The 27,394-nt window shown below is 34.4% G+C and overlaps 3 protein-coding genes and 1 long non-coding RNA gene across 4 annotated transcripts; 3 read left to right on the top strand and 1 right to left on the bottom strand.

Moving 5' to 3' along the window:
• The first annotated feature begins 5,675 nt into the window (after nt 1-5,675).
• Nucleotides 5,676-10,986, top strand: LOC145589843 (guanine nucleotide-binding protein subunit beta-2-like). The gene is made up of 6 exons (XM_081646529.1): nt 5,676-6,220; nt 6,352-6,446; nt 7,967-8,391; nt 9,395-9,752; nt 10,162-10,275; nt 10,686-10,986. Exons 1-6 carry the CDS (start codon nt 6,073-6,075, stop codon nt 10,719-10,721), a joined length of 1,176 nt encoding a protein of 391 aa, XP_081502655.1. The 5' UTR covers nt 5,676-6,072; the 3' UTR covers nt 10,722-10,986.
• A 1,365-nt stretch (nt 10,987-12,351) lies between these two features.
• Nucleotides 12,352-14,447, top strand: LOC145588131 (uncharacterized). The gene is made up of 2 exons (XR_014101545.1): nt 12,352-12,570; nt 14,209-14,447. It is a non-coding gene; the product is annotated as an uncharacterized LOC145588131 (long non-coding RNA).
• Nucleotides 14,448-14,808: 361 nt separating this feature from the next.
• Nucleotides 14,809-15,892, top strand: LOC145588130 (transcription termination factor MTEF1, chloroplastic-like). Its single transcript, XM_081644778.1, has one exon. The coding sequence runs from the start codon at nt 14,903-14,905 to the stop codon at nt 15,773-15,775; it is 873 nt and encodes a 290-aa protein (XP_081500904.1). The 5' UTR covers nt 14,809-14,902; the 3' UTR covers nt 15,776-15,892.
• Nucleotides 15,893-16,439: 547 nt separating this feature from the next.
• Nucleotides 16,440-25,039, bottom strand: LOC145589842 (coatomer subunit gamma-like). The gene is made up of 18 exons (XM_081646528.1): nt 24,855-25,039; nt 24,483-24,580; nt 24,340-24,390; nt 24,116-24,229; nt 23,806-24,006; nt 23,625-23,726; nt 21,960-22,067; nt 21,638-21,868; nt 20,989-21,239; nt 20,607-20,778; nt 20,328-20,483; nt 20,194-20,244; nt 19,151-19,291; nt 18,878-19,075; nt 18,630-18,761; nt 18,368-18,541; nt 17,491-17,733; nt 16,440-17,006 (listed from the first exon to the last, which is right to left on the bottom strand). The coding sequence occupies exons 1-18, from the start codon at nt 24,898-24,900 to the stop codon at nt 16,812-16,814; spliced, it is 2,664 nt and encodes an 887-aa protein (XP_081502654.1). The 5' UTR covers nt 24,901-25,039; the 3' UTR covers nt 16,440-16,811.
• Between the last annotated feature and the right edge of the window lie 2,355 nt (nt 25,040-27,394).

The raw sequence follows: 27,394 nt of genomic DNA, 5'->3' as shown, positions 1-27,394 counted from the left end.
TTAATGATTTTTGAAGTTTTCATAGCACTAGGATATTGAGTTCTCTTCAATTCCCTTCAAAAAAAAAAGTTCTCTTCAATTACCAACCCTAATATTATATCAATAAAAAAGCGCTAATGAAAGCATTGATTTTTCATAAATAAGAACTCTATGCTATTATGTAGGGAATTTTTCATAAATAAGTATTGACATGGACGTTGAAAAGCGTCGCCAAAATTAAAACATAGGTAGAAAAAGGGTGTCAATAAAATATATATAAGAAGCTAAGGACAATAAAAAGAGTCGCAAACGTTCTGTTGGTAGACATGAAAAAGCGTCGTAAACTTTGAGAAATTGCGCCAACCAGTTCAAATATGGACGCTTAGTATAAAAATTAGGACACAAAACAACGTCGAGATTCTCGACGCTTTTTGGTGTCATGCAAAATTCTCGACTCACCTTTTTCCGACGCTTTTTTAAGGCGTCGAGAAAAATATTTTCGACGCTTTTAGGCGTCCAAAATAAGCCTTAAAAGCGTCGCAAAAACAAGGAAATTGTAGTAGTGAAGGTAGCATATGATTTCTTCCTTGAACCTAAAATACCTTCATTCTTTGCCTAATTCTGAAAAAATAAAATATGTAGGCTTCTCTCTTGCAAGCTCCATGTCAACTAATATCATCTCAGAGCCTACCAACGGCTATTAACCAACACTTGCTGGTTTTTTGGGGATTCAAAAGGCAAAGTGAGGAATATTGATATGATTCAGAAGAATTCATATTCTTGCTATGATATTATGTATTGTGAGGAATCAAATTAATACATAATATGCTTGGAAGTATCTTATCGAATCGATTTAGCCTCTGTGGTAGATTAGGAATAATTGGTCATTTCGGTTTCATCATTGATGCTTCATTCTCTATTTCATATTGTATCAATAACACAATTAAGTTATACTTATATCAACACTGGGAAAATAAACAAACATTATGACATTTGTTCCTTTTCTACATCATTGAAAAACTAAGAACTATATACTTACGTAACTCTACATAGTATTCCAATTAAAAGAAACACTATATACATTTTAATTTTTTTTTTAATTTTTATTTATTTATTTTTTTATTGACATATACATTAAATAAATATAAAGATTCAAATTCAATATTTGAGATATTTCATATGTAAAATTCAACTTACGACTACTAACAAACAATGGCTAAGCAATAGAGATATATTCCTTTACCGGTCCATTATTCCTCCATGTGACGCGCAAACACAACACAAGAAAAATTAAGACGCAACGGCTAGCCATCCCGCGCGCAACTCGCGCGTTGGCTGCCCTAGTATTTATAAAAGATAAATAATGCCTATAGCATTAATCACGTAAGCTATACAATAAGAAAATCAATCACAAAGTCAAAGACAATAAATACTTTACAAATATAAAAGATAGTATACTCTCAATCAAGGAAATGGAGTGATATTAGCTAGCCCGTGATTTGCATATCAAGAATAATATCATGATGTGATATTATTCTCTACAGATAGTTGCGTCAAAACGGAACTTATCCAAACCCGTACTTATTTCAAATCATGACATTATTTATCACGTACCATATTTAAATTACACTGAAAAATAAAAAAAAAATTACAACCCTTTTTTTTTTTTTTTTTTACAGATAATTATAAATAAATTACAACTTTCCCAACTCTTCAAATATCAAATTCCCCTATAAGTTCCCAATAATAATAAAAAATAATAATAAAATAAAATAAAATAAACCCCCTATAACTTCTACTCCTACGTTAACTTTTTTTTTTTTTTTTAATTGCACCTCTTTTATTTGAATATTTCAAAAAGAAAATAAAAAAATCTATAATATAATTAACCAACTCTATTCTATTCTCCATCATCACTCATCATATTCATTCATCTAACATTCTAACAGGTTATTCTTCACAAGCTAAGAGACGCACACAATGCGTGCGTGTGCAATATAAGTAATCTATCAAACTCGATTCTTTTTTTTTTCCACAAAATTATCATTTAATTTTTCTAATAAAAAAAATATTAGTAGGTTTAAGAATTGTTGATGATGTCATATAGGCTAAATAATAAAATTTAATTTCCCTTAAAAAAATTTAAAAAAAAAAAAGAAAAGATGGAAGTTTTTTTTTTTTTTTTGAACTAAGATGGTAGTTACATTTAAAAAAAATAATAAGGATGGTACTTTTTTTAGATAAAAGGGGTATTTTGGGAAAGTAAAATTTATCACCCAAAACCCCCTTTCACTTTATATAGTACTATAGATATAACTTGAAGCTGAAATACTTGTAGATGTTATGTGCCAGCCTTAGTATAACTATCGTCCATTCATGTTCAATATTGTTTTGCGAAGTATAACACCATATCCAAACAATCTAATATATTATATATATAAAGGGGAGTTTTTTCCCGAGTTTTTAGAGAGCCACGTAGGATCTAATTTTCTCAGCGCACCATGTAGGATTATAAATCTTAGTATTAACCAATTAAATAGGAGATTATTAATTTCTTTTAGAATTAAATAATTCAAATGCCACGTAAGCAAAATTGGCGAATGAGATTTTTAAGTTTAAATTAATTAAATATTATCTTTTAATATTAGGAATTTTATCTAAATATATAACAAATTTTAGCACATAAATACAAAAAAAAAAATTCAAACAAACCGTGCATCGCACGGGCTTCATCTAGTACTAAATATTGCGGAGTGTATTCTTGTGGATGTTAAATGCCTAGTACGAGTATAATTTAGCGAACAAAATTGAATATAAAATTATTTGCTGCCGTGTTCATGAAATTAAATTACATTCTTATGAACATTTTTCAAATTTTACACATTGTATGATTTGATTTGGTAGTGTGACTAGTGTCACATTCCAAATGCAACGTTTTGCCGCAAAAAAAAATCTTGTAATATTCAAGACAAACTAGATTGTTGAATACTAAAGGAGTGGTCAAAGGATATAAGTAAAGAAGAACAAAGAAGAGTTGTCAAAACTCAGAGAAGCACTATATATTGTGATTTTCTAAAATTGATATGGATAAGACTTGACTACAAGTATTGAATACCAATTTTAGAAAATTATCAATTAGACTAAATGAGATTACATGCCATTATATTAGTATATGTATATGCACTATTATAAACTGAATTCACTCAACTAATTAGATTGTTAGAAAGTAACATAACGAAGTGTAAAATGATAATAGTGCGGATGAGGTTTATTTTTAAATGCATATTGTAAGTGTGAGTAATAAAATACACAGGTGCGTGACATATTCGACAAACACTTATTCTCAATTTTCCACACTTTTACAATAAGTCATTTGAATAAATCTTTCTTTGAATGAACTACTCCCATTGGAGCTTTTATTCAACGAAAAAACTCAACCCAAGTCAAATGTCAACTACTCCATCTTTTCTCATTTTTAATGCGAGGAATGACACTTCAAAGTTATTAACTTCTAAAATATCTTATGCAACTGTTGTATATCCTACCTAATGCATCTAAATCACCTATTAATAATCAATTTATTAAAAATTTCTTATTAACTTAATCATTTTCCAAAATTGTTGTATATTAAGAAGGATGTATATCCCCAAATATTTATCATGTCCATCGACAGCCTTAAAAGACAACGTACATTGGAGGTTCTAAAAAACAGGTTTTCCAGAGTATTCAAGATAGGGTGTGGAAGAAACTCAAAGGTTGGAAGGAGAAGTTTTTATCTCAGGCCGGAAGGGAAATTCTTATTAAATCTGTAGCCCAAGCGATTCCGATATATGCAATGTTTTACAATCCCTGTAAGCATTCTAGAGGAGGTGGAAAAAATGTGTAGAAATTTCTTTTGGGCGCAAAAAGGTGATGAAAGGAAGATGTTTTGGGTGGCGTGGAAGAAGATGTACCGGGCAAAAAATCAAGGGGGAATGGGATTTCGGAATATGCAATTGTTTAACAAAGCTATGTTGGCAAAACAAGCATGGAGAATTTTATCCAATGAGAATTCTTTGATGTCTCGAGTTCTCAAAGGTAAATATTTTCCTTCCTCCACTTTTTCCGATGCAAAAATGGTGTCGGGTATGAGCTATACTTGGCGCTCCATTCTGAGTGGGAGGGGTGTTATTGAAAAGGGCGCGAGAAAGGTTATTGGTGGGGGTAGTAGTATTAATATTTGGGAGGACCCTTGGGTGCCTACACTCCCAAGATTTCGTGTTCTGTCTACCAAAGGTGAGCGGGATGATGCGCCAACCTGTGTGAATGACTTGTGGGTTGACAGAAGCTGGAATGTAAGCATGCTGCGAGAGTTTTTTGATGATAGGGAAGTCCAGGAAATTTGCAATATTTCGATTCCAATGTTCAATACATTGGATGAATGGTGTTGGCATCACTCGAGGGATGGTTTGTATAGTGTTAAGAGTGCTTATCACTTTCTGATTGAATAGGAAGAATTGAGTAGAGCATCCTCATCTAGTGTTCCTCCCCCTTTTAATTGGAAGATTATATGGAAAGCTAATGTCCCTCAAAAAATTAAGTTTTTTGCTTGGAGATGCATCAAGAATGCCATCCCGGTTCGTGCGAGTCTTGCTGCTCGTGGCATGAAAATTGATCAAATCTGCCCCATGTGTGGGGATGAGGATGAAACGATTATGCATATGCTTCTTCTCTGCCCAAAAGCAGCATCGATATGGAAACATATTGTGCTAAGAATAGACACAAGCAATGAGATGGGGGATTGTTTTCGAACTTGGTGTGATAGCAGGAGTGTCAGTGTGAAAGAGCCAAGATGGTGGGATATTTTTTGGTGTGTTGCGTGGGGGGTTTGGCTGCAGAGAAATTCGTGGGGTTTTGAGAAGAAATTGAGACTCGAGTATGACATAATTCACAAGGCAATGAGCCTTGTGGGTGAGTACGAAGAGGCAATGAAAGTAGCTTCCCCTGCAATGCCATGTCTGGGCTCTGTATGGAAGGCCCCCCCTGCTGGGGTGTATAAGCTTAACTCTGATGCTAATTTCAGCCAACAGAATCAGCTTGGTGTGGGTGGAGTAGTTAGGGATGCTGAAGGTGAGGTGGTGCTGGCCTACTGCTCGCATTTTCTGGGCAGTTTTGAGGTGGATTTGGGTGAAGCAGTTGCAATGCGGCAGTCACTTGTGATTGCTTTGGAGGCTGGGTTTAGGAATTTCATCCTTGAAACTGATAGCATCAAGTTATTCCTCCATATGAAGAAGGGGCTCACGCTTCCAACTGCCTTTGGGAATGTGATACGGGACATTCTTAGTCTTGTTTCTCAATGTGTCTCTTGTTCCTTTTCGTTTGTGAAAAGAAAGGGTAATTGTGTTGCCCATTGCTTAGCTAATCTTAGTAGTTCTTTCAGTGATTTCAGAGTTTGGTTAGAAGAGTATACCCCGGAAATTCATGGGGCGATTTGTAATGATCTCGAACTTTTGTTGACGTAATAATATGCTAAGCTATGGTTTGTGTCAAAACAAAAAGAAGGATGTATATCCACGTAACGTAACCGTTGTAATACTATTTTTCGACGGACCCTACGCATTAAGTCCACGTCACACGCCTAATATCAGGGCCCCGCCGGCTGTTATCAGTCAACTTTCCTCTTCACAAGTTTGTCAGCTAATCATCTCTCACAAAAACACCAACTTCTCTCTCTTCTCTCTCATTTCATTTTGTCTAACATTTCCACCACTTCCACTTTTCTTCTTCTTACATGCTCTCATTTTTCTCTCTCCTCCATTTCTTACATTTTTCCAGAACCCTAAAATTCTCGCCCAATTCTCTCTCATTTTGAATTTCAGATTTTATTTGCTACATTTCAACTAATTTCAGCGATTTCTGACTTTAATTAGGGTTTGTGAGATTGTTTGCAGCTTTTTGGAGGATTGTTCAGCTTGAGAATCGATTTCTGCAGTTTTTTTCAGTTTCCCTTGAAATTGCCCTAATTTTAGTAAATTAGGGTTTGAATTTGAGGATTTTCTGCTTCAATGTCGTGGAGATTAGATTTTTGATTGTTTTGGTGTGAAATCAACGAAGATGGCGGCGGTTGCGGCGACGGTGGAGGAGAAGAAAGAGAAAATGTCGGTGACAGAATTGAAGGAACGTCATGTTGCTGCAATAGAGCAAGTTAATTCTCTTAGAGAACAGTTGAAGCAACGACGTCGTCTTCTTCTAGATACTGATGGTTTGTTCCTGATTTTTCTCTCTTAAAAATGAATATATCTGATATTTCTGGAAAAAAAATGTGAGTTTTCTATTTTTAGTAAGAGATTTTAAGGAAAATTGAGGATGTTTTGTTTGTGGATTTTCTTGCAGTTGCGAGTTTTGCGGCGGCGCAAGGGAAGACGGCGGTGAGCTTTGGACAGACGGATCTTGTGTGCTGTAGAACATTGCAGGGTCATACCGGAAAGGTAGCGCCTTTTCTTTCTTTTTTTTACACCTTTTAAATAAAATTGAGGAATTTTGTTATATATTATACTTGTGTTAAGGTAATTGATTTTATGTCACCCTGATTTCTAGTTTTAGTGATTGGCATCTGAACAAAATGAAATTTGGTACTCTAATTGGTGGAGCATAATGCTGATTATGTGAAGAAATTGCGTGGAATTTTAACCAATTTTACTCTTATTAAAACTTTGGATTAATTTTATTGAAATTGTATTGGAATATTAATTTGACATTGATCATTGCATTGGTAATATGGTGTATAAAATAATTTGAAAATAATCTTACCATTATGTATTGAGTGACATATAATGCATGCTTCTAAAGTTCTAGCCAAAGTGCTGTTAACATGGGAACTTGTGGTTTCTTTTGGATGCATCATGCATGTAATGCATTGTGAATGCTATTGAGACTGAGGATGATGCAGTGAGGGAATTCTAGGGCACTTTATTCTACTCTAATCAGAAAATGATTGTTACATTGTTCTACCCTTTAATGACATACAAAGTACTTTTACTAAAAAATCCTTTAATTAGCTGGAGCATTCTTATGCTTTCCATTTACCAACGTTCCTCAGTTTAAGTAGGAGCCGATTGGAAAATTTAATACAAGTAATAGAAGATTACTATCTTAGGATAGGGTATGGCCTTTTCAAACATCCTATAATTTTTTTATTTATTTATGTGAACCATTTATGGACAAAGAATGTGTTCACCATGTTGCTTTGCCTTTCCATAATAGAAAAAAAATTGAAGATGCAGTCGCGATCGAGTTGTCGCGGGAACGGCTTGTAACAGACGAATAAAACAGATCGTGGCAAACGCGGTGTGAAATTTCGAAATAATTCACATTTATTGATTAAGTGGTGTTTATAGTCTTTAAGTTAAATAAGTATTCTTTGAATATAAAATAACCATATTTATCAAAATAATAGCATGTAACATATTTGGTGAACAAAAATAACTAAATATCATGTTTTATAGACTAAATAATCAATTACTAAAATATTAAGCAGATGTAACGGTTTAAAAAAGTTCTAACACTGCAAATCACCGCTACAGAATGGATGACGCGGGGTGAAAGATGTGATTTTTGTTGCGGTGTTCTATAATGTGGTTTTGTGGAATGGAAAATCCAAAATCTGTTACATAATGGCCGTTATATAACGGAATGGTTGAGTTTTAATTCCATGCTGTAAACTGTCATAGTGTCATATAAAGTCTGCTTCAAACTCCATTTGGGGCTAATTGAATGTGAGGAGAGGAAAATTAATGCCGTGGAAGCAACTTAATGTAGGACATATACAGGTTTCTCTTTGTGTGAGTTGTTGATTCAATTCAACCATAATTTGCTGTTAAAATTAGCTGCTGGTAACTAATTGTATTTTACAAAGATAGCTGCCAGATCTGGCGAATTGCTTTTTTCATTGAATAACTTTTTGTCCTTACAATCATGAATTTGCCATTGATTGTATATTGCATGCCAGGTGTACTCACTAGATTGGACTCCTGATAAAAACCGAATTGTTAGTGCATCTCAAGATGGACGATTAATTGTCTGGAATGCCCTCACTAGCCAGAAGACTCATGCCATCAAGCTGCCTTGTGCTTGGGTGATGACATGTGCTTTCTCTCCTACTGGTCAATCAGTTGCTTGTGGGGGCCTTGACAGTGTCTGCTCAATCTTCAACCTTAATTCTACCACCGATAAAGATGGGAATTTGCCTGTTTCAAAAACTCTTAGTGGGCACAAGGGTTATGTGTCATGCTGTCAATACACTCCAGATGAAGATACCCACTTGATTACCAGTTCCGGTGATCAGACCTGCATTCTATGGGATACAACTACGGGATTAAGAACATCAGTCTTTGGAGGTGAATTTCAATCTGGCCATACTTCTGATGTCTTGAGGTACTTGAAGTAGAATTTTGTATTCTGTAAAGCTTGACTTTCTTTTCCACTTTGTTGGCATGGAAAGAGTGTATTTCTGAAAATAGTTGCTTGTGATGCTTTTTACTGTGAAGTCTTACTTAGCCTTTCTCTGCCTTAGTGTTCTTCCGGTGTTCAAATTGTTCGCCTGCTTCCTTTTGTGGTTTGATTGCTGTGGGTAGATTCTGGAATCTATTGACGCTGAGGAACCAGAAAATTCACTATTAACTTAGAATTATTTTTCTTTCTTTCTTTCTTTTTTTGTTTTTGTTTTTGTTTTTGTTTTTTTTTCTTTTTTTTTTTGTTTTTGTTTTTTTTTGTTTTTGTTTTTTCTTGTTTTTTATTTTATTTTTTTATTTTTTTATTTTTATGGGGCTGTATCCTACTATCCTAGCTGTGTGAGAAATAAAAGATTCTTGATACACAATTGGCACGCAGTTATGCTTTAGCTTTCATGTTGGCATTCTCTTATTTTGCAAATATTGAGAGAATCAACTATATAAACGATTTTCAAGCTCACTTAAAATAATATGTAATCATTATATGTGGAACATGCATAGTTCTATTGTATGTAATAATAAACAGAAAATAAGTTGGACAAGCTAGTTCTGAATCTAATTTAACAACTTCTCTTCTGCTTTTTTTTTTTTAACCTTTAGTCTCTTCTAACAAACAAACATATCAAGAACCTATGTAAAGTTATATAATGGGACTTTCTGATCGTATAAAAGTTTAGATTTTTTTTGTTACTTGTAAAACGGAATCATCAAATCCAATATCCTGTCTATAAAGCATGTGAAAACGACAGCTTCGTTTCAAGTCACTTTAGTTTTCTACGGTTGCTTTATTACCTTGTTGTCCGCTTTTGGACATGTATATTGTTTCATTTACCTTCCTGTTATTTGCAAAACTATATGAAATAGAATACTATGGTTGATTTTTTTAAGTGCTACAGATGAAAACTGTTCTTCTGTGTACATTTCAGCATTTCGATCAGTAAAGCAAACAGTAAAATGTTTGTATCTGGCTCATGTGATTCAACTGCTCGATTGTGGGATACTCGTGTTGCAAGTCGCGCTGTGCGAACATTCTATGGCCATGAGGGAGATGTAAATACTGTGAAGTTTTTTCCAGATGGTAACAGATTTGGCACTGGATCAGATGATGGCACATGTAGATTGTTTGACATTCGTACTGGGCATCAACTGCAAGTGTACCACCAGCCACGTGATGAAAATGAAGTTCCTCAGGTGAAAACCATTGCTTTCTCCGTTTCAGGAAGACTTCTGTTTGCAGGGTATTCGAACGGTGATTGCTATGTCTGGGACACTTTACTGGCAGAGGTATGAATTTCTGCTGTCCTTGTTTTTACATTTTTTATGGGGATAGCCTGCATGATGCACCACATAAATGAGGTCCTGGGACTTATTGTTTTATAGCTAGTTTTCTCTAACCAAATTAGAGATTAATGATCATAAACTGAACCATATGAAAAAAAATTCTACTGTTGACAAAAAAAATATGGCAGAAAATCAACCATTAATGAAGCATTCAGGCTCTTGATCTGGGGGGTTAGATTATAGCCTATTGTCTGCTATCCCTTTGCTGTCCTTAAGCAGATGTGTTTATCTGCTTTACATACTTGGCCAGTCTCAGTATGCTCTGAGTGCGATCTGACCTGTTTCATTTAACTGCGATATTAATAGCTTTCTATTGTAATAATGGACAGATGTGATGTGTTTGTTATCACAGGTGGTTCTGAATTTAGGGTCTCTTCAAAACACACATGGTAGAAGAATCAGTTGTCTGGGCTTGTCAGCGGATGGGAGCGCCCTCTGTACTGGAAGTTGGGACACAAACCTTAAGGTTAGAGCACCTTATCTCTCCCTGTGTGTGTGTTCGCAGAACCTTAATTTGCTCAATATTTTTATTGGGTCATTTCTGTAACCCAATCCACTACTCCTGAGTCTTGATTTTAGATTTCATGTTTATTAAAGATTTTTTTCTATTAAAGATTTCATGTTTATTACTATTTCGCAGAACCTAAGTCTGAATTATCATTGATTTCATGTTTATCAAAGATTTCTTTCTATGACAGATGTTCTTTTGCGTACAATGATAATCAAAATTGTTCATTAGTTTCTGTTTGTTTGAAATCTCCTGATCACTAAGAATTTTAGATCTGTTTTTTATTTTTATTTTTTCTCATTTAACCGAGTTTCTAATTCATCTGAAATTGAATCTAGTGATCATTTTGTTTTTTGTTTGTTCCGCAGATTTGGGCTTTTGGTGGTCATAGGCGGGTGATCTAATCTCTAATGACAGCTAAATGATCTCATTAATTATCAGACTTATCGTCACTGTTTGAACCAAAATATTCAATTCTACTCTCTCGTATATTGTAAATTAATCCTTTGTATTTCTCTTTTCTTGTAAACTTTCATGGAGATGCTAATGATTTAGTTATAGTTATCTTTTAGTTACAACACTGAATTTTGGTGTGAAAATTTGCTCAATGAGCTTTGAACGGCAAGAATCCCTGGTTTATCATAAAGTTGAAGTAATTTTTGGTGTGAATGCATTCTGCTTTTTAAATTGTTATGAACTTATGACTGACAAAATTGCAACAGCAGCCTTGTGTAAATCCCGCCATAAGAAGCTTAAGGAGATCAAAATGTTTGCGCTTAGACCTGTTAAACAATGGTTTCTGAAGAATCTGAACCCTGTTTTTTGGATTAAGGCTTCTATGTTTTGTGTATCTGAACTTTTTGTGTTTGGATGTGATGGCATATTGGCATTCATGTTAAATAAAAGTTCTTTTTTTGATGATGCATAATACAGTCTATTCCATAAGCTTCCTTTCATTGAACTTTATACATTGGTCTACTTTTTTAACCAACTATAGGCTATTTAAAATTAAACAAACTTTTTCTCGTCAAAAAAAAAAATTAAACAAACTTTAAGTAGTTGTGGAAAAATGAGATTTATTCAACAAATTTTCTTTGATTCAATATTCCATGTAATAAAAGACAAATACATCAATACTTCCCGTCAGAGAAAAAAAAAAAAAAAAAAAAAAAAAAAAAAAAAAAAAAAAAAAAAAAAAAAAAACTCTCCATCTCATGATATAGGGCCTAATTCATTTTAAGCAACCTTTCAAATTTGAATATTAAAGTTGGTTACGCTTAAAAAAGAATTACAAAAGAACAAAGCCAGCAATATCTCTCAACAAAGTCACAAGACTACTTTTTTTTTTTTTTTTTTAATGTATTACTTCATAATTAGAGAGTCTTAGGTCAAAAAGAGGAAATATAAGTTTTGTCTTGCGATAAAAAAAAGTGAAATATGCCCTGTAATACTCCATCTGTTTCGTAATAATCGCAACATTTTTCATTTACATTCATTTCATAATAATTGCAACAATTACTAATTTGGTAAGAACCTACTAACCCCACTTGCATAGATATTTTTACTCCGTAATATTATTCTCTTTTATCCCACTTGTATAAGTATTGAAAGAGTAATATTTTTTTCTTACCCACTTATATTTATTATTATTATTATTATTATTATTATTATTATTATTATTATTATTATTATTATTATTATTATTATTATTATTTCTCTCTCTAATTATTAATTAAATAATATGTACTCCCTCCGTCTTATAACAAGGCATATTATTACATGTGCAGAACAATATTTTGGATCTCCAAAATAGGAAAATAGAAACTAAATTATGGGACAGAAAATATACATTTTTTGAAGACAAATAATATGTATATCTTTATTAACTATAGTCAATATTATACGAAGTAAAATTTACCCTATGATCTCTACCCTATGAATTTTCAAAAGCTTAGTGCAAGTATTGTTACGAAACGAATGAAGTATATATGAGAGACAGAGAGACTATAAATTAAGGCTTAAATAATACGAGTATTAAAATAAATAAATAAATAAATAAATAAATAAAGAAAAAAAAAAAAAGCACAGCATCAAAAGAAGAAGAAACAGAACGACGGAATCAGGAGTCAGAGAGTGAAAACTAGAAAAGGGAAAATGATATACAGAAAATGGAGTTTGCTCAGCAGCACCGCGGTTGTCACCGCCGGAATTGTCGGTGCCGTCGCTCTCGGAGATCTCCTTTTCAATCGCAAAGTTAGTCTCTTTCTTCTCCTTCCTCTAATTCACCCCTAGATTTGACTTTTTGATTTATCATCAATTCATCATGTTAATCGATTTTACGATTACAATTTCTTAAAGTTACGATTTTTATATCTATACCTAACTATCAGAATTTTGAAATTATCAATGAATTTGAAGTTGAAATTATATATGAAGTATAATTGATTTTTTAGGGTTAACATGATGTTTTTATTGAGTTGAATATTTGTTTTTGATGGGTTATGTTATTTCATTGATTTAGATTTGTTTAGCTAGGAAGATAAACGATTTCGTTGATAAAATATAGCCAAACATTCAAGAAAGATTGTTAAACTTAGCTAGTCAATATAGTAGGCTTATTTGACAATATTTGAATGAGAAGAGAGTAAAGTTTTGAGATGGAATTATTCAAGAAAGATTAATTCTGCTGAAATTTCTATTTGATGTTATCCTCATTTATTTTGGCATATGCCTATGTGGATGGCTATTCGAGGAACGGAGTATATTCTTGGTTTATGCAATCAACCCCATCCAATTGGGAAACGAACTTTGGTAGTTCTGTTTTGTTGTTGTTGCTGTTATTTTCTTGCCATATGCGGTATGCCTATTATGTCCAAATTTGTTAGAATACCTTATAGTTTGTCATCAATTTCGAATTAAGCCTCGTTATAGCTTAGTACTTTGGCTTATGTTATGTTTTGACTGATGCGAATGGAGGGTTTTTCAAAGGGGATTTGATTCTTTAGCTTGGATAGTTCTAGGGTAGTAAAATTGTTTCTTGGAGATTGTTACAGTATACTCATTTTCTTGATTTTGTAAGCTTTGTTAAATTTTAGTCGTTTTCTTGATTGAGATGAATGAATGGATTCTAATGAGTGGATCTGATTTATTAGCTCGGGTGTTTCTAGGGTAGTAAATTTGTTTCTTGGAGTATTTTCTTGATGATCTTGTCAAGTTGTTCGATTGCCATGGGGTTTGTGAAGGGTGCTTAGATTTTTCTAGGATAGTAAAATTGTTTGTTTGATATTGTTAAGTTAAACTCATTTTCATGATGATTACATAAACATTATTTTAACTTCTAATCATAAATACCTTGACATTTAGATTGTGAACTTTGGTTAGGATGTTGTCTTCTCCTTTAGTCTGTCTACGCATTTGGCAGATTGGTATGTATTTTAATCTAGACTCCTTTTTCTTTAATTTGAAAATGGATTGTTTATTCAATGATATTGTGAGGAGTAGTGTAATCTAGTACCTGTATAACATTCTCGTGGTTTTTTATGAGGACTCCAGGGAACCTATATTTCCGTGACAATGCTTTATAATACTCATAATAATAATCTCCGAGTTAACTAGATGTTTTGTTTGTGGAACAAGAGAAGGGTGGCTTACTATTTAGTAGGAATTTCTCTGTGTTTACAGTGGTTAATGCTTATGCTGAACTAACATGGTGGGATTCATGAGATGTATTCCTTTCTGAATTTATAGCTGGATGCTTTATCTATCCTTATGTTGCTGGATGCTTTATCTATCCTTATGTTCAAATAATCCGCAGTTCTAGCTCTCAATGCTTAAACTTATAAATTATGGTTTGCACCAACTTATTTTGAGCTTGTTTGTGTTTTGCTGTAGGATCCTTATCCGGTACCAGAATTGAAGAAAGACAATGCATTGTCATTGAAGTAGAAGTGTTTCTCAAGGCTGTATTGTTTTGACCCGAGCTTCTTCTGAAATTTGTTTGTTTTAATGCTATGGAACTGTTGAATAATATCTTACATGAAATTGTAGTTTTATGATCGAATAAATTTCACCTACAAATTATGGAAAAATCTTTCTGATATCATTTCTCACTTGCTCTCACTTATTTTTCATTGCATCTCTAGCGCATCACAGTGCAAATTTATATTGAATGAAATGTTTGTGTGTTATGCCTACTGAATTGTGTCACAAGCCATGCTATAATTTGTGTCAAGAAATGATTGGAACAAATTGCATAATTATATTCTGTTATGTTTAGTTTTGTTTTCTGTCAGTTAAATTTTTTGGGCATTCTGTAATTCTGTTAGCCGTTGCATTTCGTTTGAGTTTAATTGGCCAGAATAATAAGATAAATTTAAACTCATGTAAGCAGCTATTTTATGGTTCTATCATTTTGGTCATGTAGTTAAAGATCTTTGCATTAGTACAAAGCAATTTGGAAAGTTCATAAAATGCCAATTTTTTTGGGGCCACACCCACAATTTTTTGCATCAACCATTATCTTATCATCTTATCATATCCCATCTACCCCTGAATTCAATGATAACTCTTGCTGAAAATTTTGGAGATGCTACTTTCTTTCTGCCCAACGTCTAAGGTCTGCTTCTCACACCTTCGAAGTTCGAGCTACCAGTCCCCGTTGTCTCCTCCTGCCAGTGCCAGTGTCATCTGCTCTCTGTCTTCTTCCCCTGCCACTGCCATCCGCTTCCGCACTTCATACCGTGAAAAACTAGCCTACCTAAGAAATCTTGGCATTGTAGATTCGAATCCCAAAAGCACCAATGTGCCCTCTCATGCGAGTTTGGATAAAATTCTCACCATCATCAAATTCCTAAAATCTAAAGGATTTTCAGATAGCGATATCCCAAAACTTACTACCAGTTGCCCAAAACTCTTCTTGTCTGATCTTGAACCAGCTGATATTGGACCTGTATTCAGTTTCTTGGCTACTGATGTTGCTGCGTCTACTCATGAATCCTGTGGACTTATTCTTTGCTGTCCTGATCTCTTGTTCTCCAATGTTGACTACTGCTTGAGGCCAACACTCGCCTTTCTTACAAGTATAGGTCTCGAGAGGCTGAATTCACCAACTAATCTCAACGCCCACCTTCTTAATACGCGTGTTAGTAAGTTTGAGACTAAGCTTGACTTCTTAAGGAGCATTGGGTTTACATATGACGAGTCAATAAAAGCATGTGCGAGGTTGCCTGCAATTTTCGGCTATAGCATTGAGAATAACATGGCGCCGAAGGTTGAGTACTTGGTAGAAGGGATGCAAAGGAGCATTGATGAAATAAAAGAGTTCCCCCAGTACTTTGCATTTAGCTTGAGAAGAAGAATAGTGCCTAGGCATATGCATTTGATGCAAAGGAGTGTCCATATTTCATTGAAGAAAATGTTGTTGTGTGGTGATGATAAATTTTATGCCAAATGGAAATGAATCTCTGTAATCTTTCCCCCATTGTTCAGCTAGTGTGTACAGGTCAAAAATTTCCATATTTACGTAATTTCTATTTATACTAATTTATGACAACAGAAAGGTCCCATTTTCCTTCTTTATACGTCCCTAAAAAATTGTTCCATAACATGCATGTACATAGAGATTACAATTTTTCACCACAAACATCATTTTAGATACCACATTTTTCTCTCATCAATTCTACTCGACAAAAGTTTTAAAACGTAAAATATGATTACAGAGCAAAGATCTGATGACAAGTATTGCACATCGATTTTTGAATACTGCTTGTGTAGGCAAGCATCCCGACTAGAGAAATGTCAGGGGAACCACATTAATATACAATGCACTTGAAAGTTGAAACCAGCCCTACCCAAGAAGCAATCTTGGATCCTTCCATCTAGGCAAGTGAAGTACAGATATAATACATGTTACAAGGTTACAACGTACTTGACTAGATGTTTAGGTCGAACTTTGGAGGTTAGTGATGTTGGCTTAGAAAAATGGAGCTTTGAGCAAATTACAGATCCCGATATTATATCACACGACAGCTTTATGGGCAGCACAAATGATATGTAACATAAAAATGTTTTATGAAAACAGCCAACTTATATGAAATAAAGAACGAGGTTCATATAATGCAATGATTAAAATAGGAATAACATTTTATTGTTCAACTTTTTAGTGAATACACAAGTATCTCATGATATCGGGGAAAAATGGATAGATTCATACACAATACTACAAATATAACAAACAAACAAAAAAAGAGCTTCAGATTTTCGGTTAAGGGGTACAACCAACCAGGGTATGCCAGTAAGTTGTAGTACCAACCAATCCCCGTCAACACCATGAACCAGACTTCACTGTAGACAGAATTTGCGCAAACTCATAAGGAATCTGTAATGAATTAATAGGGCAACCTTGCTTTGTATGGGAAAATCCTCATCTCTACAACTAGCATCTGTTTCCCGCCCCACACTATGACTTTAACCTAAAAAATCAACATATATAATGTTTAGCCGCTTGCAACAATTTCATGAATTGTGTCACTGACAGCATCATCTTCTGATCTAACAGCGAGTTTCATCGCCACTTCTCTGTTTGAATCAAGACCAAATTGTAATCGAACAAGAACCTTCACATTGCCAATGAATACGCCAGAAAGAAGGCATGTGTGTGACCTTGAATTGCTTGGCACCACTTCAGTACCCTGAAGATCATACACAATGGGAAATAGTCATTAGCATTTTCATTTAGCCTTTTGCCAGTGGAAAGCAATATATAGTGACAGTCCGAGAAAATCCAAAAGAATTAACCATAGCCAGGAAGCACGAGCTCTCTTTCTCTACCTTAAAGAGGCTGATAAGAAGTTGGCTAAGCTAATATAATTTGATTGCTTCAATGTAAAGAAACAGAAGTTGGCAGAGACACACTAATATCTGCAATACCTAATAGCCAAAGCAGTTTTCCCATGCCCCAACAGATTTCAGGGTTTGGTTGGCATTTATGGAGGGGAGGGGACGATAGAGATGGAAGAGAGGTGAGGGAAGAGGAGTGAACTTGCAGATTAATAAAGGGAAGGAGAATGGACCCCAAAACAAGGAAAATTAAATCCTGTTCTCCCTTGATCTTCAACCGGCAATATGATTAGTTCATTAGGAAATTTTCAAAGTAACTAATTTCTGTTAGCTTACCTCACAAGGTTGCATGCCGAGAAGGCTGATGACAGCATTTACTGCCTCTGTCAGGTTTTCCCTTGGGCCAAGACCATATTCATCCACTTTCTCAAAGTCATCACCAATGCTATCCCAAGCATTTCTGAAGTTAGATACACCAACCTTTAACATGTAATCGGCTGCCACAACATCCACATCCTCAAGCTGGTAGTCTTCTTCCATACCATCCTCCTCAATAACCTCGCCAGTAGATGGGTCAACCTGCACCAACATATAAAATTATATTACTGAACCTAACCAACTTTTCCATGAGCTTACCCAAGCTTACCAATAAATATAACTGTATTACTCAACCTAACCTATTTACCAATACTGCTTTAGCATGTCATTTCATATTACAAGCATGTATACCAGACATATTTGAGGATCAAGGTCATTGGGTGGATCCATGCCTTTGTTGGATTGTTGAGTGTCCAACATGCATACTAAGGATACATTAAAGAATTGAAGTTGCGTACAGGAAACAAATAGGTTCCAGACCAAAAGGACGAAATTAGATATTTGTACAACTATCCTATTTGACATCAGCCAATACTATTAGCTGAAAAAAGAGACCAAAAATGACTGTCCAAGACGAAAGTAGCATGCTTACTACATACACAGAAAGATCTCTGGGTAGAAACATTAATGCAAAGAATTCAAAAAAAAAAAAAAAAAAAACGCAGAAGTAAGCACAAGAGAATCACATAAATTTTACTCATCCCTGTGTAATTTACCCAGCAAACAGCAGAGAGCTACAACAGGTGAGGGGCAGCATTTTAGATTAAATATGACAAAAATATACAGGAAGGACTGGTGGGAGAAATACATTCATAAATGTTTGTAAAAAGTATACCTCCTTTACAATGAATCTCAAGTTATTTGAAAACTTGCCCACAGCAGGCACTCCCTCAGGCTTCTGGAAGGCGACAAATGTATGTCCAGGAGTGTCATATGGAAGAGACCTGAGAGGCTTAGATGCTATTTCGGCAAATTCTTCTGCTTCAGAAGCATCCACGGTAACGGTAACCTAGTAGAAAACATACAATACCTCAAAGGTCAACAGACAAGATTGAAGAGCATAGAGAAATCATTTTCTGATATATCAGAGGCCTTACATCTTCTAATAATTGCTCAGGAATGGTGTTGGTGCAGTTGTATTGGAATACAACGTGTCCATCATATACATGCTTGACAACATTAACTGAATACTCTGTCTCAGCTTCAGTGAGCTCAACAGGAGCTGAAGACTGAAAAAGTAAAGAGCATAATCAGCAAAACCAAAATTATTAATCGCCCAATATCAAATTCCCCCCCCCCCCTATCCCCTCCCCTCCCCAAATTAAAAACAAGGGTTCAGTCAAACCTTAAAGAGCTTGCCGAACGACGAGAATTCTGAAATAGAGGACAGTAATTTCTCATAAGCATCCACACCAGTTGAAGCAGCAGCAAGAGGAGTATCCAACCCCGGGTGCTTCTTGTTTGTTGCTTTCTTCTCAGCAAGCGGCTGAGACTTGACCTCCTTGGGAACAGAGTTAATGTCAAATGGTTCTTCAGAGGGCTCCTGGATAAATAGCAAACCAATGAACAGATAGCTTCAATGAAAGCAATGATCAAATACATTAACAAGCATGCTTACATAGTTCTTTAGACTAGTTTCCAGATTGGATAGAGGGACATCCAGAGATCCGAAGAGAAATTCCTTAGCATCTTCGTCAGTTTCAACTACTCCACCATCACCTCCCAGCGTATTCAGATAAAGCGTAGCCCTATCACGAACCTGTAAACCCCAAAGAGTCAGCTAATACTCATAAGAACATAGCTATCTTAGGGTAGATAAAGCCTAGCATTACCAAATAAATTAAGAGAAGCAATTCTACATCTATGTACACTCATATTCCACAAGCCAGGACAAATGGTGTAGAATGAATAGCAGACGATAAGGTGGACTTGGCTGGTATGTATGAAAGACAACAAAGAGTATCCATCACAAAGGAATTATGAGGTTAAAGAAATGTCGAAAATTTGGTGACTGAAAAACATTTTTTATTGTGACTGTAGCCATTCACAGTTTGATTGTCAGCCCTCAAATGTTATGTACCATTAACCTTTGGTGAACTCATCATTTTCATGATTGACTAAAGAATCATACACAAATTGAAATATTTTTTGGACAGAGGATTCATCACAAATTGAAAAGACAGTTCAAAAAGATATCGAGATTCGAGAGGAAGCAAAAATATGTGATCATGCCCTCAAAGAGAAGAGTTGCCCTTAGAAAACCTAGTTTGCATTACCAACTCTGAACAAGATATTTTTGGTGTTTAGAGAGCCACAAGGGCGGGTGATGAGAATCGATCATAAGATCTCTTGGAACCAGAAGAGAGCCTCTAAACAATTGAGCTATCCCTCACTCTCACCAACTCTGAACAAGATACAGTGGTTCCATAGAGCTACTACAATACTATTTTTTTGGTTAACCAGAAATATCAAATATGTAGTTTGAACTTCTGGTTAAAAGGATGTTCCTATATGATAGAATAAAGGAGAAAAATAGATGCCTTAGTCTCAACATGATTTCGGGTCATGAATCGCCAGCAAAAAAATGGACCAAAAGAAGAAGTCGCTGTATGATAGAATAAAGGAGTAAAACAAAAGTCAAGCGAAAAAAATAAGCTTTACCTCATCATCACTGTCAAATAGGCAGCGTCTCAAAAGAATGAAGATGCGGGGCTGCACAAGAAAAAGCTCACCATTAGAGGCCATCAATTTTCAATTAGTATACATTTGAAAACCAGTAAAACCAAGTTAAATACCTTCAGTGAATCGACCATGGCACCAAATTTTGCCAATGTGCTTACAGCACTGGCCCTAACAGTGGCATTCTCAAGAATAACTCTGTTGTAGATATACCGTATGTATTTGCTAGGATCTGCTGTCTTTGGCCCCTCAACACCCAAGAAATGCAGAATCTGGATAAGCAGTAACATATAAAAAACAATAACAAATAGTAAGTTGCAGCTTAGAACCAATTGATTCACTAAAAAACAATTAAATATAAATCAACCACATTGTAGAGAAGTGTGGACTGTAACCTGAGTGGAAAGGTACGTAAATTCACAGTCCTCAATGAATTCACAAAGGTGCAAAAGCCCACTTTCTTTTGCGTCTGGGATATCTCTAATCAGTATGACAATAGAGTCAACAATTGCTTTCTTATAATCAAAACCACCTTCTTCTCGAAGAATATTGCTCAGGAAATTCATGCTGAAATAGTGTTATTGGGAAAGATCAGTAATAAAAAATCCAATAATAAAAACATCTAGATACTAATCTACAGAAAAAAAAAAAAAAAAAAAAAAAAAAAAAAAAAAAAAAAACACAGAAAAAAAAAGAAAAAAAAAAGAAAGAAAAAGAAAAAAAAAAAGAAAGAAATGTAGTAACTGTTTATAAAGCAAATGAAAGTAGTACACCTACAGTGATCTATATTTCAGAGGGAACTTCAGACAAAGAGATCTAATGGCATCAACAACAACAATCTTGAACTCATCGGCAATATCTGACATGAAGTTTGTGATCTGTTTCATGAGGCGGTCTACACTTGATTCATTTCCAGTTTTTAAAAGAGTTGTAATGGCAAGAGTGGCAATGCTTCTATTTTGATCAGATATTAGGCTTTCCATGTCAATGTTGCAGTTCGTCACTGCCATTGGATGCATCATAGCAACCTGCACAAAAACAAAGATTTGAATTAACATGAGTTTAGATTCAAAACCCAGGCCAGAGATGAATTACAAAAGGAAAAAAAAAAAAAAAAAAGCAAATAAAAAGAAAGGAAAAAGAAAAAACAAATGCTAGTGATAATATTTTCATGAGTTGAGACTGGCATTTGTGGTTATAAGAAATGGTTTTTGAAATTTGCCAAAGAAACAAAGGATGTTTACAAGATATTAAGGAGATAGCAAAGTTATTCAAAGACCATAGAGCATAATTGAAACAAAATCTGATGCAGCAAGACACAAATGATAATCTAACACTTAAGATTGACAACAAAGAGTGGCCTGTTAATCTGGTATGATAGGATTGATAGCAGTACGAACAAGAGCAAATAAAGGAAAAGGCATACCTTGTTTAAAGTACGAACAGCAGCAAACCGAAGGACTGGCTTTGAAGAGCTGAGAAATAGCTGAAGGACAGTGATCGCTGGAGTCAACTCCCGGCTTGTCACACCACTAAGCTCAGTAATTGCTCTTGCAGCTTCAAAAATAACCATTTCCGCCTTATGACGTAGACAGGCTTCAAGATAGTCATAAAATGGCCGATCACCTGTTTGGGTACTTCCAGATTCTTGGATAACCTGCAATAATTTTATTAAGTAAATAGCCATCCAAGATGAAATACGTAGACATAAAAAACCAAGGGACAGAGGTCTAGCATAAGCCTTGCACCTGACTTATAAAACGAATTAAGAGACACTGTGCCAATGGAGAGCGCACTGTTCCTCTAGTCAAGTTCGAAACTAGTTTGCTCACAGCCAGACGGTCATTTTGTCTAATCTGCAGGTTCCAAAAAGCACTTGGACTTCAGATAAACACAGGAAAAGAAAGAAAAACAAAAACCCAAGGCATTTGCAAATTGCAATAATTACTAATGAGTAATGATACGTGATGAAAGGTTAGACATTTGGCATATGCATCACCATGAAAATTTGTTGCACAGAAAATTGAAAAAAATGCTAAACATTGTCCATTTGCATCAAGTAGTACTAGTTCATTTGGTACAGCTACCCACATTCATTAGGAAGTCATCTGATCATATCCATCAACTCTCTCAATACATTCTCACCAACAAGCAAAAATTTCCAATGTAAAGGAAGAGATGGGCCATTTTGAAACACTTTAGTGATTGGGATAATATAAGCTCCTGCCCCATGATGCATTAAGCCCACACAGAAGAAAAGCAACAATTACTTCTTTCTCAATAATGCGTCATCTGACTGAACACATCTACCAACATGCTATTTAGGCCATTGATATCTTCAATTACGTTAAAATAAAAATTATAAAATATAAATGCACACACACACACACATAGAGATTAACCCAGCAAGTAGAATAACAACATTTATTTTTACATATCAGTAATAAAATATACACAAATTTATATAGGATTAGTATAAAAGTCAAATTGAAACATCTATTGAGAAACAGATGAAGTACAATGTGAATTAATTTCATAGGTATCATATCTAAATTGCAAATCAATTATCAATTCCCTTCTTTCCTACACTATGCCTCTCCAAGCAGCACCAGAGCAAATTCAAGAAGCACCATTTTAAATTTCTGCAAATGCAATGTTCTAGACATAAACTCAAAAACTGAACATGATCCACAAACTTCACCCTTGGTTACAACTAAAAGCAAATTATAGTTACAGCTAAGAATATGTGTAGGTGTAAAATATCTGATAAATTAATCTCAATTTTACAGCATTACAACATAAAAATTAATAACAACTATGCATGCACCTCTATTGTCCAACCGTCTCCTATATTTCCTTCTGTGAAAACCTAATCTTCATTTCTCTTCTCTTGTACTTATCTTGTTTGTTACAGAATCATCTAAGGAAAAGATGAAATTTATCTTCTCAACAAATATAGAAAAACAATATCACTTATTATCCATAAGCAGTCATTTCTTTTTCTCATCTAAGGAAGAAGGAAGTGCTGAGATTAACAAAACATATACTTTGTATATTCTAAGGTAAACGGTACGGAGTAAATTTTATCAATGACCCCTGCATGCGATAAAAAGGTCAAATTGATTTTTATATAAAAAGCATCAAAATAGAATAGCACAATGCCACAGATAAAGCATTTTAAACATTCTCAGGAGGTAGATTGTATGGATTAGAAAATGATGAGCTTTAGTCACTTTAACAAATCTTGTTCTTCCTTCATTTAAGGTGACTAACATGCTACAAACTAGCCTAATCATTAATAGAATAATCCAAAACTTGATTACCACATACAGCAACACATATATTCTACGATTTATACCTATCCCAGTCATTCTCATGCACATAGAAAACCGAGAATATAACAGAGACATTACCTGGTGCAGCAAAGCTAAAGCATGAAATTGCACCAGAGCAGCACGTGACTGAACAGCCTCTTGCACCTCATTACTCCATCGTTTCACTATCTCAGGGTTGGTCTAGAAAACCATCAAAACATATAAGCAACGAAACCAAAATATGGATGTCAAAGTAGCTGCTGAAGGTGTGTTAACAAACCTGGAGCAAGTGAATACCACTGACTAGCGCAGCACTGGCAACAACAGGGTTCTTATCAACAATAGCTTGTTTCAAATACCTTTCAATCTGAGTGAGGAGTGTTCCATCAGTAATTCTACAAAGCACACGAATAGCATTTGCTCGGTACATATCAGTCTTGCTGTTCATGTCCTTCATTAAGGAACTTGTAACAATAATAACCTTCAAAAATTAGGGAAAATATGTCAGCATCGTAGATCATACTAGAACATTGTACATGGTATCACATTACAAGACTAATACTGGCAAAATAACAATCGCAGCACGTAACCTCATCAGCAGAAGGTGAGAGTTCCTTTATCATCAAATAGACCATTCTTCTCAACCCGTTATCTTTCGATTGGAACAATTTGGTAACAGAAAAAAATACTTCAGTTGCTTCAACCTACAGCAGATCCCATTGAAATAATTTCAAAAAATGATTATATTTAGAGCTAAAAGTAATAATGTTCTGAACATATGTTGAATCGACGAATACAGTATTTAAGCACTAACCTTTGTAAACGACTCTCCTTGGTTTAGCAAGTAAAGCAGTTTTGTAATGACCTAAGTACATCAATGTAGTAGACAACTTTAGCAATGCGAAAACATTAAATTCAGAAATTAAGGCAAAATTGAAGGCGAAAAATGTCGAAAACCTGAGAACATCTTCTAGGATCAAGCTGAGGATCGTTGAAAACCCTAGCTTCCTGAAGCACAGCTCCCTTCTCGATCCCCAAAAAGGGAGAATATTCAGCTGCAAACGAAATTTCCAGATCCAATTACACAACAATTCAATCGAATTGCATAATTAAATCCTAGATCTAACCTAATTCTTGTGATCAATCAAATCAATTCAATTACATCAAAATGCACGATTATAATTTAAGATTCAGCCCTAATTTCATAGATCCGACATTCCAAAAATTTGATCAAATGTCGGTAAAATTAACTCGAATAAATCACGATGAAAATCCTACAAAAATTAATTGAAACAAAAATGGAGCAAAATTAGGGAGAGAAATGTTTACATTCATCATCTCGATCGTCATCTTTCTTAATCAGAGGTTGCGCCATTGTTGGTGGATCTGCAATGGTTGAAATCGAATTGCGTAGATCGTCTCTCTCTTTCTCACTCTTATCGGTGGAATAGCAAGTGAAGTTTGTAAGGGAGAAGCTTATAACAGAAGGATGGGGACGAAGATCTCTTTTTCTCTCTCCTGAACCAAATATTTACCCAAGAGTAACTTTGCCTTAAAAAAAAATAATTCAGTAAATAATAATATATTTTGCAAAAATAAAGTGAACTAAATGAAGTTAGATATATCTGGTAATTGTGGGATTAATTTTGTGTTTTTTTTTTATACAAAAAAAAAAGTATAGAGTACAGTATTAATTTCATATTTTTTATGTTTTGTACGGGAAGAAAAATTAATTTAATAATCTTAATTTTAACCATTTACTATAAATTATTATTATTATTATTATTATTATTATTATTATTATTATTATTATTATTATTATATTCGTCTTTATTGGTTTCAATCATTCATCTAATATGTTGCTCATATAACAAGTTAGGTCAATTTATCATATTGGTATGTAAATTAACATTTTTTTGACATATTAGTTTAAAAATTAGGAAAAATTTACATTTAATACCTTAAAAAAGGCCTTTTATTAACTTTGGTACCCATCTAAAATTTTATTTTATTTTACTATTTATCCACAACCCCTCAATTTCATTAATGTAAGCCCCATCAATAAAGCCCTAAATTCAATTGAACCCTAAAAAAAATTTGTTTCTAATTTACTACAAATTAATTCAATTGCAAATGAAATTGAAAGTTTAAATCACTGATAAACAAGTTATAAATCACAATGACACCTAAATTAAGTGTTAATCGTAATCGTAATTAATTTAGAAAGGGAGTTAAATGGGGGAGAAATCATATGAGTAGACTCCACAAACAGTAACTTTTTGGACGGAATTCATTAATGGGTAGTGCTAGACATGCATTTGCTATCTTATGGGTAGTTGTTCACAAATAAAAAAAATCGGTTAGTTGTTCACAAAACAACCTACCTTTAGGGTGGTTCTTCACAAAATTTTTGATTAACAAATACAATACTTCGTAGCAATTTAGGAGTTGTCAGGACCCGGTGTCAGAAATTCACGGGATTGTACGAGATGCATCCCGGGGTCATATGATATTGTTTGGACTAATATACGACTATAAGTTGGCTACGTAAAGTCCCCGTTGAAGCTTATAGCCAATACAAGAGGCGTGTACGAAAATGGGTAAATTTGATGCTTAAAGGTAAATTGGATGATTCCACCCACCCAATTGGACTCCGGGAGGGTATTAGGGTCTTTAGGTAGCTTATCAACAATTTTTTTTCCGGGTAAAAAAAAGTCAAAAAAAGGCAAAATTAAAGGCTATACTACACACTTTTTAGCGAATTTAGGAGGTTTCAGGACCTGGTATCGAAAAGTGTCGAGATACTAGGAGATACATCCCGGGGTCATATAATGTCATTTGGAACCATATATGATCATTATATGTTGTCATAAATGTCCGTGGTAGCCTCGAGTTTATGAAATCGGCGCAAGTCGTAAACGGATAAATTGATAATTTTGAAGGCATATTAGATGGTTTTACCCACCCAAATGGACTCCCGGGGTGTATTAGGGTCCATGGGAAGCATCTCGGCAATTTTTTTTTACGGGTCTAAAAAAGTGAAAAAATTTCCAAAGTGAAGGCTATAATACACGATTTCGGGTCAATTTTGACATTTTTTCAAAAAATATACTGAATGTGTGGGGTGACTCTTGGGGTCATGTAAGGTGGTTTGAAACCGTAACATACCTATGAAAATGTTTATAAAATACCAAGAATGTCAAAAAGTTATGTGACTTGACAATAATAATGTCATATAAGTATAATGATGTCATATTATGTAATTATATTTATAATGATGTGATGTCATTATATGATGTGACTTGACAATAGTGATATTATTAGAGTATAATAATCTCATATAAGGAAAATGGTGTCATATAACCATAATATTGGTGTGATTTGATTTGATACTATGGCTTGGAATTGGAAAAGAACACATGTTATATGATGTAAATATGGATAATCATATTATTATTCACATGTGTGTTGATTATTAATGTGGTGTGTTGATTGATAGATTATAGATAATAATCATACTACTATTCGTGTTTGTAATCTGAGTATCATCTTATCTTTTTTGAATCATCTTATCTCATATTCCATCATCAGGTAACACAAATTGTCCCTCAAGCACCCTGTTCCGGGGTCAATTGGCACATTCCTAGTCAAAAACAACCCCAAACCTCAAAAAACGCGCAAGAAGGATAACATGGGATGTACCAAATTAAGTGTCAAAAAACCCATCCCCCTACTATTCCAAACCTTTTCCCAATCTTCTGGGACTGTTTCAGCAACTATCCCTGTTTTTCCAATTACTGCCTTTTTTTCCGGTATTTTCCATTTTTGGTGCCCACAAAAAACATTTTTTGGAAAAAAAACAACTTGGA

The sequence above is a fragment of the Chenopodium album genome, chromosome 17 (genome assembly GCF_948465745.1).
Source record: "Chenopodium album chromosome 17, dcCheAlbu1.1, whole genome shotgun sequence".
Taxonomy (NCBI): Eukaryota; Viridiplantae; Streptophyta; class Magnoliopsida; order Caryophyllales; family Amaranthaceae; genus Chenopodium; species Chenopodium album.
The sequence above is the reverse complement of the archived record's forward strand: the minus strand, read 5'-3'. Positions and strand labels throughout refer to the sequence as shown.

Coding starts and splice junctions, on each gene's coding strand:
- LOC145589843 (XM_081646529.1), top strand. CDS start 6,073: ATGGCGGCGGTTGCGGCGACGGTGGAGGAGAAGAAAGAGAAAATGTCG. Junction 6,221..6,351: donor TCTTCTTCTAGATACTGATG/GTTTGTTCCTGA, acceptor ATTTTCTTGCAG/TTGCGAGTTTTGCGGCGGCG. Junction 6,447..7,966: donor TGCAGGGTCATACCGGAAAG/GTAGCGCCTTTT, acceptor ATTGCATGCCAG/GTGTACTCACTAGATTGGAC.
- LOC145588130 (XM_081644778.1), top strand. CDS start 14,903: ATGCTACTTTCTTTCTGCCCAACGTCTAAGGTCTGCTTCTCACACCTT.
- LOC145589842 (XM_081646528.1), bottom strand. CDS start 24,900: ATGGCGCAACCTCTGATTAAGAAAGATGACGATCGAGATGATGAAT. Junction 21,869..21,959: donor TAATTCGTTTTATAAGTCAG/GTGCAAGGCTTA, acceptor AAATTATTGCAG/GTTATCCAAGAATCTGGAAG. Junction 17,007..17,490: donor TCGGCATGCAACCTTGTGAG/GTAAGCTAACAG, acceptor TATGATCTTCAG/GGTACTGAAGTGGTGCCAAG.